This window comes from Phyllopteryx taeniolatus, chromosome 14 (genome assembly GCF_024500385.1).
Source record: "Phyllopteryx taeniolatus isolate TA_2022b chromosome 14, UOR_Ptae_1.2, whole genome shotgun sequence".
Taxonomy (NCBI): domain Eukaryota; kingdom Metazoa; phylum Chordata; class Actinopteri; order Syngnathiformes; family Syngnathidae; genus Phyllopteryx; species Phyllopteryx taeniolatus.
In genome coordinates, this window is record NC_084515.1 from 4,152,180 (window position 1) to 4,164,899 (window position 12,720).

At 38.6% G+C, this 12,720-nt stretch overlaps 1 protein-coding gene across 1 annotated transcript in view; it reads right to left on the minus strand.

Annotated features, from left to right (window-relative positions):
• Positions 1-327: 327 nt before the first annotated feature.
• LOC133489206 (polyamine-transporting ATPase 13A3-like) overlaps positions 328-12,720 on the minus strand; it is a 45,565-nt gene continuing 33,172 nt past the window's right edge. The window contains exons 21-32 of the mRNA XM_061798069.1: positions 12,312-12,434; positions 12,144-12,223; positions 11,988-12,030; positions 10,283-10,392; positions 10,036-10,132; positions 9,004-9,073; positions 8,683-8,854; positions 7,745-7,926; positions 6,724-6,812; positions 5,448-5,528; positions 5,143-5,232; positions 328-3,563 (exon numbers count right to left, since the gene is read on the minus strand). Coding sequence (XP_061654053.1) covers positions 3,381-3,563; positions 5,143-5,232; positions 5,448-5,528; positions 6,724-6,812; positions 7,745-7,926; positions 8,683-8,854; positions 9,004-9,073; positions 10,036-10,132; positions 10,283-10,392; positions 11,988-12,030; positions 12,144-12,223; positions 12,312-12,434 — 1,320 coding nt within the window. The 3' untranslated portion in view covers positions 328-3,380. The remainder of the gene's footprint in view (positions 3,564-5,142; positions 5,233-5,447; positions 5,529-6,723; positions 6,813-7,744; positions 7,927-8,682; positions 8,855-9,003; positions 9,074-10,035; positions 10,133-10,282; positions 10,393-11,987; positions 12,031-12,143; positions 12,224-12,311; positions 12,435-12,720) is intronic.

Below are 12,720 nucleotides of genomic sequence, written 5' to 3' on the forward strand. Positions count from 1 at the left end.
TCGGCTAATCTTCATTCCTCTTCTTTCCAGTGCATGCCTCCATCTTTCTAACTGTTCCTCCAGCTGCTCCCTGCTTTCACTGCAGATCACGTCATCTGGAAACATCATGGTCCACGGGGATTCCAGTCTAACCTCATCTGTCAGCCTATCCATCACCACGGCAAACAGGAAGGGGCTCAGGGCTGATCCCTGATGCAGTCCCACCTCCACCTTAAATTCCTCTGTCACACCTACTTTTAAGATTATCCATACATTCTATCCAGCTAAATGTTATATAAGTTTTTATAACCTGGCACATTGAGGGAAAAAAATTAAAAATTCTTCACACAAAATTTCCCTCTTTTATTAACTTTCATAAGAAAAATCACTGGACACAGCTTTTGCTGACAGGAAAATCAGGATTGAACTGACAGGTCTTGCATGAGTACAGCAAAAAAAATAAAAAAATTTAAAAAACAGCTAATGATGACAATTGGAAAAAAAAATATCAGTTTTTTGGATTAGACATTTTTTAACATCAGAAACTGGTGTTTAATTACGTCAACCTATTGGTCATGAAACATTCTTAAAGCCGACAACGCCAAACAAGGGATATTCAGCCCCCTAATATGGCACATAATTCTTAAATGCAGTGTTTTGTTTTGTTTAGTTTGCTTGTTTATTTCACACCAAACACTTCTAATCGACAACATAACATCACAACAACAAATAAAACCCAACAAAATGACAACCTTGGGTCAAACTGGAGGTGGACGGTCTAATTTATCTCGTTATAACAAATAAAAGCAACAATACAACTAAAACAAACCCGCTTACCCCATATATAAAATAATTTTCCAACAAAGTGTGATGTACTTTTACTTAGGCCACAAAAAGCGATTTCATTTCTAAAGCGCAATACATACGATTTTTAACATCTTAAATTTTTAAATATGAAAGAGGCCTAACATGATGAGGGAAAGCGCTCTCAGGAGGATCTTTGAAATGAATCCATTAATCGGGCCTTTTCGGTATGTGTATACAAGGCTTTAGTGACGCTTTAATGTGGTAAGCAAATAATTTAAAGCAAAACTTTCTTATCACTGATATTAAACGGAAACCTAATACAAAAATACTTGCTTATTTATACAGTACAGTAAACTATTATACCTTAAACCTTGAAAACACATTTTTGTATATGGAAGACAATTGGGGGGAAAAAAATCCACAGATAGGTGAACCCACGAGTAGACAGAGTTCCACTTTATACACATGCACAGTCAAGAAAAAGTATGTGAATCCTGAATTTCTGAACTGATTGATCATAAAATGCGGTCTGATCTTCATCTAAGTTACAAAAATTGACAAATAGTTTTCTTAAACTAATACCACACAAATAAGGATATGTTTCCATGTAGTTACTGAACACATGTAAATTTCATGGAGCAGGGTGGAATAAGTATGTGAACCTTTCTTCTTGACCAAAATGTTTCAGTTCAGCGATACTCTTGGGATGTCTGGTGGGACTTGAGGTCATGCCACAGCATCTTAATCGAATTTAGGTCAGGACTTTTCTTCTGTTGCAGCCCTTCAGTTGTTTGTTGATTTACTTTTGTCTTTTCGGTCATTGTCCTGTTTCATCCATAAATACATAATCATCATCTATTTAACTTCAATTGGCAGACAGATGGTCTTAAGTTCTCTTGCAAAATGTCTTAATAAATACGGAAAATGTATTTCCCGGTTGATGATAGCAATGCATCCAGGCCCTGAGGTAATAAGCAGTCCAAAACCATGATGCCGCTTCCACCATATGAGGTTTTGATGGTGGTGTGCGGTGCCTTCTTTTCTCCAAACATAGCATTGTGCGTTCCTTCCAAACGGATCATATTTTCGAAACATTTTATGCAGAAATCCTGGTAATTCCAAAGAGTATACATACTTCTTCTTGCAGTTGCATCTCAGTTAACAATTGATTAAGTACAACTATGTGCTCTCTTGTAGATCCATCCATCCAGCCATTTTCTTTACCGCTTAGCTTCATTAGGGTCGCGGGTTGCAGGAGCCTATCCCAGCTATCTTCGGGCGGGAGGCGGGGTACACCCTGAACCGGTCGCCAGCCAATCGCAGGGCACATAGAAACAAACAACCATACACACTCACATTCACACCTACAGGCAATTTAAAGTCCACACAGGCGGGGCCGGGATTTAAACCCCGGTCCCCAGAACTGTGAGGCAGATGTGCTAACCAATCGTCACCGTGCCGGCCTCTCTTGTAGATAATAACTTAAAATAACATCATAAGATAAAATTTGTGCATGTGGACCACTACAGTGATTTTATTTTTTTTTTTTGTACTTGTCAGTGTTACAAAGAAATGGAATGTGTGACTACCTCACTTTAAGGTAAGTTTTACTTCAGGTGTCCTTTTACTCTCATTTTTACTTTTGGTTCAATCAATGATGCAGCACAGTTTGTGTGGATTTACACTTCATGGTTCAAGTGTCAAAAGTGTCAAAAAAATAAATAAATATATATATATATATATGTATATATTGTATGTATATATATCCCAAGTGGCCCAATTCGTATATGGGTCAAAAATGTAATTTGGTAGGCTTAGATCCGAATTGGGTTTCTTCCAAATGTGAAAAAAATCTGATACAAATAAGATAATTACCAAGGTGACTGCAAGATCGGACACGATCCTCACAAAAAGTCAGGGATATTTGGCTTCTGGGTGAAATTTCAGGATCAACCTAAATGCACTATAACCTTTAAGAGTTGAACTTAAATGGACCTTCTCTAAACATTTCAATGCACACCTGTAAAATGTTTCAGTCATTTTTGTCCAACGAGCTGTTCTCTCTCTCACATACAATCAGCTCAATGGCAAAATTCCTATTAGGTGTTCGATCCAGCAAGGGAACAATCCATTTCCATGGACAGCCACTTCTATGCCTTTCTGTGACTCTTCAGTCTCTCTGTTGCAACCTAGAGGTAACCATCTGTTATTTATTTCAGACAGGGGAAGGCATGGATTTCCTCATGGGGATAAATAACCATTCATACGTCCATCCATCCATCCAGTTGTTGTCTTCTATGACAGTATGACATCCCAGTTTTTCCTCACAAAACAACTGCAATCTACTAAGCCATTGCTCCAAATGTTCTTTAATGTAAAAATCTAAAATCTAATCTTGGGTTTAGGGACAATCTGTAATCACAGATGTTCTCTGACAACTGATCCAAAAGTCTTCAGTTATTCAGTTAAATTGTCTGTCTGTCTCTCTATCTATCATTTGTTTGTTTGTTAAAGTGAACAAAGCACCAGATGAGACATGGTATCGATAGACATGGTATCTATAAGATGGGAGGCCACTATCATGATTATTGGTGTCAAAATGGGACAGATATGTGGTACTGAGGCCTGCTGGCATAGGTGATGGTGGAAGGTGCAGGAGGCCAGTCAACCTCCTCCTGCAGCTTCAGAGTCAGACACTTGTATTTAGTCTTCGGGGGCCGGTTTTTCCGAAGGAAGATCCTGGAGAGGAAGGCCGAGCACCAACAGTCATTCACCATCTGAGATCAGGTTCAGCATGAAGGCAGAACAAAAAGACTGTGTCAGTAAGTCTTTACACTTGCAGTAACAGACACTAGCCTATGAATTTTTTAATCATATGATTAATTTAAGCATTGTAAGGCAAAATTAAGTACACCTGCACACTGGTGAGAACAAGTACATGAGCTGTAGCCACAATTTTGCCTTTAACTCTTTTTTTCTAATGCTTTTTAGAGCATTTCCACTTTTATTTTGTGCACTGTACGCTGCTTTAATTGTACTTTTTTCCCCCCTTTTTGTTTTGAATGCTTATAAGCTGTTTTTTTCTTTGTTTTTAAATGCTTTTAATCATGTAGAGCACATTGTGTATGAAATGCGCTATATAAATTGCTTTGCTTTGTTTTGAAGACTAATCAATTTTAGGCTGACACTGTCAAAATGATTTACAATAGCTGTATTATTGTGTTTGTAATTTGCAATAGTATAGCATTTTCATACTGAGAGGCATCAAAGGCATGTCAAAATAAATTTGAGTATTGTGGAAAAAAGTTATTTAAAAAGGTGAAACTAATATTATTGTATATAGAGTCACTACACACAGAGTAAAGCATTTATCCATTTTTTAAAATCATTTAAAATCTTAAAGTTAAGGCAAATCCCTAATTTACCATCTTAAGAAACTAGAATATTAAATTGTTTTTAATCCAAATAATTTGTTATTTAGAAATTGGGTAGGAATTTGCATTCTGAAGTGTTTTCCTGTTTAATGACTGTTTGAGTTCCACATTGTGAATTGAACACCTGAAATAATAGTAATCATTCATGTGTTAAAATATTTCATGATTCAAATGTTACTAATGTTAATGTAAATGTTAAATCCAGTTTTAAGGATTTTTTTTGTCCCATGAAATTATATCATACTTTTTAGGAGCAGTGCCTAATATTTTGGCTTACTTAACTGGGTATAGTACATGAGAGGGAGAAAAATACATAATTGCAAATTACAACCACAGTAATGAATAAAATGTTGAACCTCAAAAGTGTGGCAGTGCGGGGAAAAAACAATGTATCTTACCGGACATACAGTACGCCAGTTGGTTATGGTACATTTACAAAATAAATCAAAAAAGAGTTTGCTTAACAGAGCATTTGTGTTCCAAAATAATAATATTTTCCTTTTTGCTTTGAGCATGCTACTTTCTTTTTTGCCTATATACTGCAGTAGCCATTAAATTATTATTACATCACATTCACCTAAAAAGAAACGATTATGTTTTCATAACTGTGAAACTTCCTGACTTTACAGAAGAGGGTTGGAGTTGTCCTCTTCTCCTTGAACTTTTTAGGAGTCCGTACAAATTAACACTCCCTATGCGCTTGGCTGTTTGGAATTTCTGACCTAAAATGTCATGTAACTTTGTTTGCCAATAAGCACCTCTTTATAAGTGACCGTTCTTGTTATGTAAAGGTACATTGTAATTTAAAAGTGTCAGTAAGTGTACCTTATGCAATGACTGTATGTGTAAAATCAGAGACCAGAGCAAAGCATGGATGCAAGAGTAGGAGTGAGCATGATGATCAAATCAAAATCCTTCCAACCTGTGTTGTGTTAGCAGTTTGGGATGTGGTGGTCCACTTTACACCCGTATTGGTTGGAACAAACTTCCACAAAGTGTCAAGGATCAAATTCTAGGAAATATTTTGCGGGAATCACATCACATCACATTTGATTGAACTGCAGACCCACACATGCACAATCAAGAGTACTTGAACATTTGACACAATTGGTTAAAATGTATGAAATACTGATTGAACAATCACTGTGCAGAGAGAATACAAATGAATATTTCTAAATAAAATTATAGATAAATCATTCAGAGGGAGATGCGAGACTTTGACCGTACCTCCAGTATAAGAGACAGAACAGCATGTGCCAAAATAATGATCAGCAGCGTAATGCGCCAGTCATAGGGAATGGTTGCAAACTGAGGGGAGAAGAGAAACAGAATGGCAGAGAAGGAATCACATATACAATTTCTGCCAATCACTAGTGTAGCGACGTCTCCCTGAAGACTACTTAACCACAGCATTATACTTGTATCCGTGGTAGGCATCAATGGCCTACATTTACAACCTAAATTCTAACATTGTTTTCATGAAACTGTTGTAATTTATTCCCAACAGTCTATTCTCTTCATTTCATAGCATTTTTCTTGGCTGCACTACTTGCAGTATGTGTATGTTGGATTTATCGTTTAATCAGGTTTCAGCCTCTATGTGTTGCCATGCCAAGCTAATCTGCCCAGGGACTTCAAAATCAGTAGTGCTGGCTCATGTAATCGATCCATCCATTTTCTGAGCCGCGTATCCTCACAAGGGTCGCGGGAGTGCCAGAGCCTATCCCAGATATCATCGGGCAGGAGACGGGGTACACCCTGAACCGGTTGCCAGCCTATCGCAGGGCACATAGAAACAACCATTTCGCGCTCACATTCACACCTACGGGCAATTTAAAATCTTCAATTAACCTACCATGCATGTTTTTGGGATGTGGGAGGAAACCGGACTGTCCGGAGAAAACCCACGCAGGCACGGGGAGAACATGCAAACTCCACACAGGTGGGGCAGGGGATTGAACCCCGGTCCTCAGAACTTTGAGGCAGACGCTCTAACCAGTCGTCCACCGGGCCGCCGGCTCATGTAATCTAAACTATATTAGCAATCCGACAGTTTTTTTAACCAATAAGATTTAAAATCTTTCTCACAATAATGTCAGCATTGTTCCACCCTCTGGTTGGTTGGTCAAAGCAAAACTTCTACAGCCAAGTCAAACGTCTGTAGTGATCCAGACAAATTAATACATTTGAATTTGTTATACCTACAATGGCTGATGGAGGAGAAATCGGCTTGGTTTTTAAGATACTTAATTTATTTACAAAGAAGACTTTTCCAGAAACACTAGAAATTGTGTTAACAATAAGGGTCTCAGGATTGAGCCATTTAGTCTACTATAGATGGTTCCTATAATTGCAACGTGATAGTGGTGGTATTAATTGGTGAATTAAGTCAAGTGAGTTCCCACTGAAGGTCCAGGTACCAAATCTACAGCCCACCACTGACTGGTGGGTAGGTGGGTGAGTAGAGTCAGTCGTTTAATAGATACATGAAAACAAGGTTTACCTCCATCATCTCGTCCACAGCAGGAATGGGATACAGCATGATGAACAGGAGGAAAGCATAGAGAATAGTGCAGGTCAACACAAATGACCCTGTAATTTCAAACACAGAAAGTGTTAGTTAAATCAGGGTAAACATGACCTCTGGAACAGCAATTCCCAATCAGTATGCCGCGAAACCTGGATGGCAGAAGTTACAATTAAACGATGCATCTGCCTGTTACCGTTCATACAACAGAAAAATGACTTGTGTCCAGCTAAACAAGCCCAGATTTCACACCAGTAAATACATTTGGGAGTAAAGGCTTCTTTATACTCACGCGGGCGGCGACCGCGCTGACGTCACTGCGGCTATCCCGCACGCAGTTTGCCTTTATACTCGAGGACAACCTACGTGCGCAGTTTTGAAACTGTACTGCAGTAGCCGTTTTTACTTTCCTTTCCGTAACAAGGAACAAAGCAACAACAATGGAAACCGTGGAATAGAGTCTGCTAGAACAAATGGCCAGATGCTACGTTTAATTATGCTCCAAAATTGGTCAAGAAGGCAGCGGCGTACATGGTATGTAGAATGCACGCTTAGTACGTCATCACAACATGTGACTAAAACGGACCAATCACGAGAGATGATCTCCGCGGCATTCTACGCGCAGCAAAAATTTTTGCCATGTGCGTGTCAAGTGATGCACAGGGGCCACGTGGGCCAATGCGTCGGTCACGTGATGCAATGCGGGCGTTGTCGGGTAAATTGGGACAAGCTCATAATTTCTGGATATATAATTTTTGTGGCATTTTCATTAAGTGGTGTTGTGAGAGATTTTTTTCTAATGTATATCTGCCTTGGCTCAATAAAGGTTTCTCTAAAAAAGTAGGCTCCTCTAAAAAAAAAAGTAAATCATTTTTTTTTTTTTTTTTAATCTAGTGAGATTTGAATAAACCATGAGAAATTATGGTAAAACTAATGGTCACAAATGAAAGCTTATTCTATGTTGACAACAGTTTCTTTTCCATACACACTGTCTTACAGTTTTTATAGCTTGGTTGTCTAAAGGGTTTTCCTTTGGAGAAGACAACAGCGACAATCAAATACTGGAAGGCAGAAACGTAGAAGAGGGAAGTGCTTTCAAAGCTCTTGATGATATAGAGGCCTTCAGCTTCAGTTTGATTGAGGCTGTATGCGTCAATGAAGCTGGACTCATTGTGTTTCCTGCAATAGAGGAGAGAGATTTGTTAATAATTACAGTACACCTCCATTTTAGCAACACTACCAACTAGAGATCCACGATTGAAAATGACCTAACTGTAATCCAATGGCCATTTTTCAACTGTTATCCTATTCTATTTGTACCATAAAAGGTGTGCAACAAAACAATACAGTCAGGTTCCAAAAAAAAGCTCAGGAACTGTTTCCATTGATAGTTACACTCATTTGAAATCTTCCCCCCATATTTGCGACTCACGGATGAACCCAGCTTCACTTCAACATGGCATCTTGGTGAAACTCTGCTCCTTGAGTTGTGAGTTGTGGAGCATCATTTAGACAAAAGTAGTGCTATGCTGGCATGTTGTGGCAACATGGCGCCATGAAATTATGTTGAAGTGAGTTGATGAACTTCTTTCAGACAAAAGTAGTTTTTTAAGGTAATAAATGAACAGTAATGCACTTTATTATTGTGTATCTGTAATATTGGCATGCAGCTAAATGTGGTAACCAAAATATTTTTTCAGTATGCAAATTGTCCTCTAACAAAAGAATATTTGTACCCTAAAAAAGTTGTTAAATGGAGCAAATAAATTAACTAGCATTTAATAGACATCCTGTATAATAATACAGTTTTGATCAAGTGAAAATGCTTCTTTCCAAATGTGATGTGGACCAAACAAGCAGACTAAGACTGCCTAAAGAGGTGGGGTGAAGGGATCAGGAATTATTGTATTGAATAGGGCATCAGATGCTACTCACATTTCCTCAGGAGTCTGATACCAACTTTGTTGTTGCACTAAGACGAAAGTAAAAATCAGAAAGAGTAGGCTGTTGAAGATCTGAAACAAAATTGAGGAGAGCACCAGGCCGGACATCAGACTGGTTGGGGGGGCGCGTCGCACAAGCTTCTTCCATGCAGGGTTCAAACTTACTAAACAAACCACAAACCAAAACAAACCAGTTAAAAAATTGGGTGCAGGATCAGGAAACTGAGTTGTATCATTTCACCTTATACCACCACATAAAGAGTAAATGTAAATAAAACTCAGTGATTATTGTGTACGACTTAATATTACTCACTTGTAAAAATGACTACAGAAAGAATCACAGTGTCGATTAAGAGGTGCAAGTCACCGAAATTGCTGAGAACCTAGGGGACACAATACAGTACACGTCAGGCACATGACAGCTCGGGATCCACCCTCCGAGTGGCAGCCCTAGCTTGAGTGGCACCCTGTGCGGCTGCACCTAACGCACTTGCCCGAAATCGCCACTGAATCCTCCCACAATGTACATCGAACATAATGTATAAGACTCACTGCTAATCTGATTGTAATTAATGTAATCAGAATGTAATGTAATCATAATTGTGATTGAATTTGTTCAGGTTTTTTTGTTAAATATTAATTTACAATCTTATTTAATTTTGTTTCTATATTCAAGAGCACATACCTCCACTTAATCATGTGTTAACTGAGATATCAGTGCATGAGGGGCTTTCGCTATGGATCTATCAAAAATAATCAAAATTTTCAAAGCTTTATCGATAAACATTTTCTATACACAAAAAATTTTAAAGGAAAAAACAATGCTACTTTTCTGATGGAATAAAATTTGATTGTCATTAATTATTAATATTATCCTGTCACAGTCCAGTTTGGACAGTTGATGTTGTGCATTTTTTAATAATTCCTGTGGGTACTGCTCCTCCTCGTGTCTCATCATGATTAGTATCACCTGTCTTGTCATGTTCCTCTTGCTCAACCAATAAGCGCTTCTTTTCTTCCAGATGTGCCTTGTTCTTTGATTAATCTTGTCGTAAAAACAAATCATACGAGTGACTCGCTGTGGCAACTCCTAACAGGGAAAAGCCGAAAATCACTTCTTTAACTCGATGATTTTGTTTAGTTTGATGGCTGTCGATTTCTGCATTTTTCGGGGTGGGGGGGAGACATTAAAAAAACTTAAATAAAACTGGCCAATAACCTAGTCATCACTTTGCCAGTTTCCTGCCTTTAAATTCACCCGCTACCACCAATCCATTTAATAAGTAAAATACTTGAATACAATGTGAAACTGTCAGGAAGCGTCTAAACATTTCAGAATAGTTACCACGTAGAGGAGAATGACGTTGCAGAACATGATGAGGCTGAAGAGGTATATGAATTTGAACACGCAGAAAGTTGTAATAAGAGAAGCACGGCCTTCCCTGTGGACAGTGAGGAAACCACCAGAATCTCAAAAATAACATTTTTCACTATCAATTTGAATTGAATATGAAACTGAAATGTCATTTTCTCTGTGGATAAAAATTGACAACACTGGCAAAATCTCTGCCTCTTGTACAACTGCAAGCTACCTGATGAGGTTGGTAATGCAGGAGATGTTTGGGATGGAGGAGGTGAAGGGGGAAGCAACAGAGGCCTCCAGCTCAGAAAGCGAGATCCCACTGTGAGCTTTCTTCAGGGCCTGGAAGAGAAAGAAAAATCCTCAGTATAATGGGAAGAATAGCTAACAACCATATCTTTTCAATTTTGACTCAATTATATTGCATGAAAATTTTAGTTATGCATAATGACACCAGAAACCAAAGTATCATAGATTGAACGCTGAAAAGACTGTGCTGAAAGCAATTATAGCAGTGTTAGCTATAATTGCCATAAATGGTGAAAAAAAATGCAAGTAATACTTCATAATTGCCTATATTAATAGTTTGAACTGTAATTATACCACAAACTTATTCCAAAGTAATCTGTCAAATTCATCTTACACCAATTACTAGTTTATCAATGGTTTTTCAGTGAATAGCTGGGGATAGGCTCCACACACACACACACACACACACACAGAACCGCAGATATGCTGCACAAGATAAAATCCAAAAAATAAAATGTTGCCCTAATATGTCCCGCACTAAACATGGGCCAACAATGACGTTAGCGGCCATGTTAATAGGCTTGCCACTTTCAAAAAGCTTCATACTGAGCTTTTGACTATTGAATTCAGGACGTTCATGTGAACATTGCTCTTTATAAATAATGACATTACCTGTCAAACATACAGTAGCTCCCTCAAACTCAGGATTTGTGGCCTAACCTCTCTCTTGCTCAAGACTGGATTGCCTTGTCTAGTGGCGTCCCAAACTGGCATGAACAGATAACTGGTAAATCTTTACTCCACAACATGCTGACAAACAGCTAAGCACATCCAGACACACAAAAGGGAGAGACATGGACTTTTTCACTAGGACATGAGACCAATTCCTCGCAATCCCTCCTGGGATGTTTATTTAATTCTATATATAACTACAGTGGTACCTTGACATACAAGTCGCCCAGATGATGAGGTTTTTTTGAGCTGTCGCTTGGCCAATGCTTTTGCTTTGTGTCGTGAGACGAAATTCCGAGCATCAAATACAGTCCACTGCTGCTCGAGTGAAGTAATAAAACAGATGGAACAATTAAGGTACTACAATACCCACACAGGTGGGCAAGGAGAGCCACAGTCCCCGATGCACTTTCAGGCATTTATTGAATGGGAGTACGGGACATACAGTCAAATACACAAGTACAAAATATGAAAATTCGCAAGGAGCATGGAGAAGATGCTAATGAAACAACTGACTTCAGTTTCCTGATGTAACTTAGTAGGCCACACCCCTTAAAGGCACACAACACAAATATATTAGTGTGTGTCTGAGAGAGACTTTCGACCTAATTACGTGACATAAAACCAGTTTATTTATTTACACTCTTTTATAAATGTTTTTATTTATATTTTAATTTTTCCAGTTTATTTCTTTACATTCTCTTTTATAATGTTTTTATTTTATTTTTTTTGTAACCAAAAACATGGTGGTAAACAGTGGTTGTGGGCTGGAATGGATAAATGGCATTTCAATTCATTTCAATGGGGGAAACTACTTAGAGATACAAGTGAGTTACAAGCTTGGTCACAGAACAAATTAAGCTCTTCCACAGAAGAAAAAAAACAAATGGGTAAATAGAAAACCACATATAGGCAGGGGTTCATGTGTGTGATTTGCAAATACTGTAAATACTTACCCCACAGTCATTCGCACCATCCCCACACATCCCAACCGTGTAACTGCATGGTTAAAAAAATAATTAAAGGAGACAAGTTGATTATATTATGCACTAAAACCATGGGAAGAACAGACAATTTGTCAGCATGAATAAATAAATCTTAAAAAAGCTGACTCGATGCTCTGCAGAGCTTGCACCAGCTGAGTCTTCTGGTCTGGAGTCATGCGGGCAAACACTGTGGCTCTCAGGAGGAGCTTCACCATGCCCATGAGGAGAGATAAAGTATAACATGTTCATGCCAGGGCATAGAAAACTATATGAGACAAAAATGTATCTTAGTACCTTCTGGAAAAGTTGTGGAAAGTGCTCAGTGATGATAGCGAACGCTCGGCCACTCACAGCAAAGTGATAGTCCGGGTCCTCCACACTGTGCACCCCATCACCTGAAAAGCTGATCTCAGTCATCTGAATGTGAACAGAAAATGAGGGAAACACATTCAAAAAAATAAAACACACTAGCATCTCTCCAACAGTTTGCTGCTCTATTATTATTATTATTATTTTATTTTGTGACGGCACGGTGAGCGACTGGTTAGGGCGCCTGCCTCACAGTTCTGAGGACGGGGGTTCAATCCCCGGCCCCGCCTGTGTGGAGTTTGCATGTTCTCCCTGTGCCTGCGTGCGTTTTCTCCGGGCACTCCGGTTTCCTCCCACATCCCAAAAACATGCATGCTAGGTTAATTGAAGACTC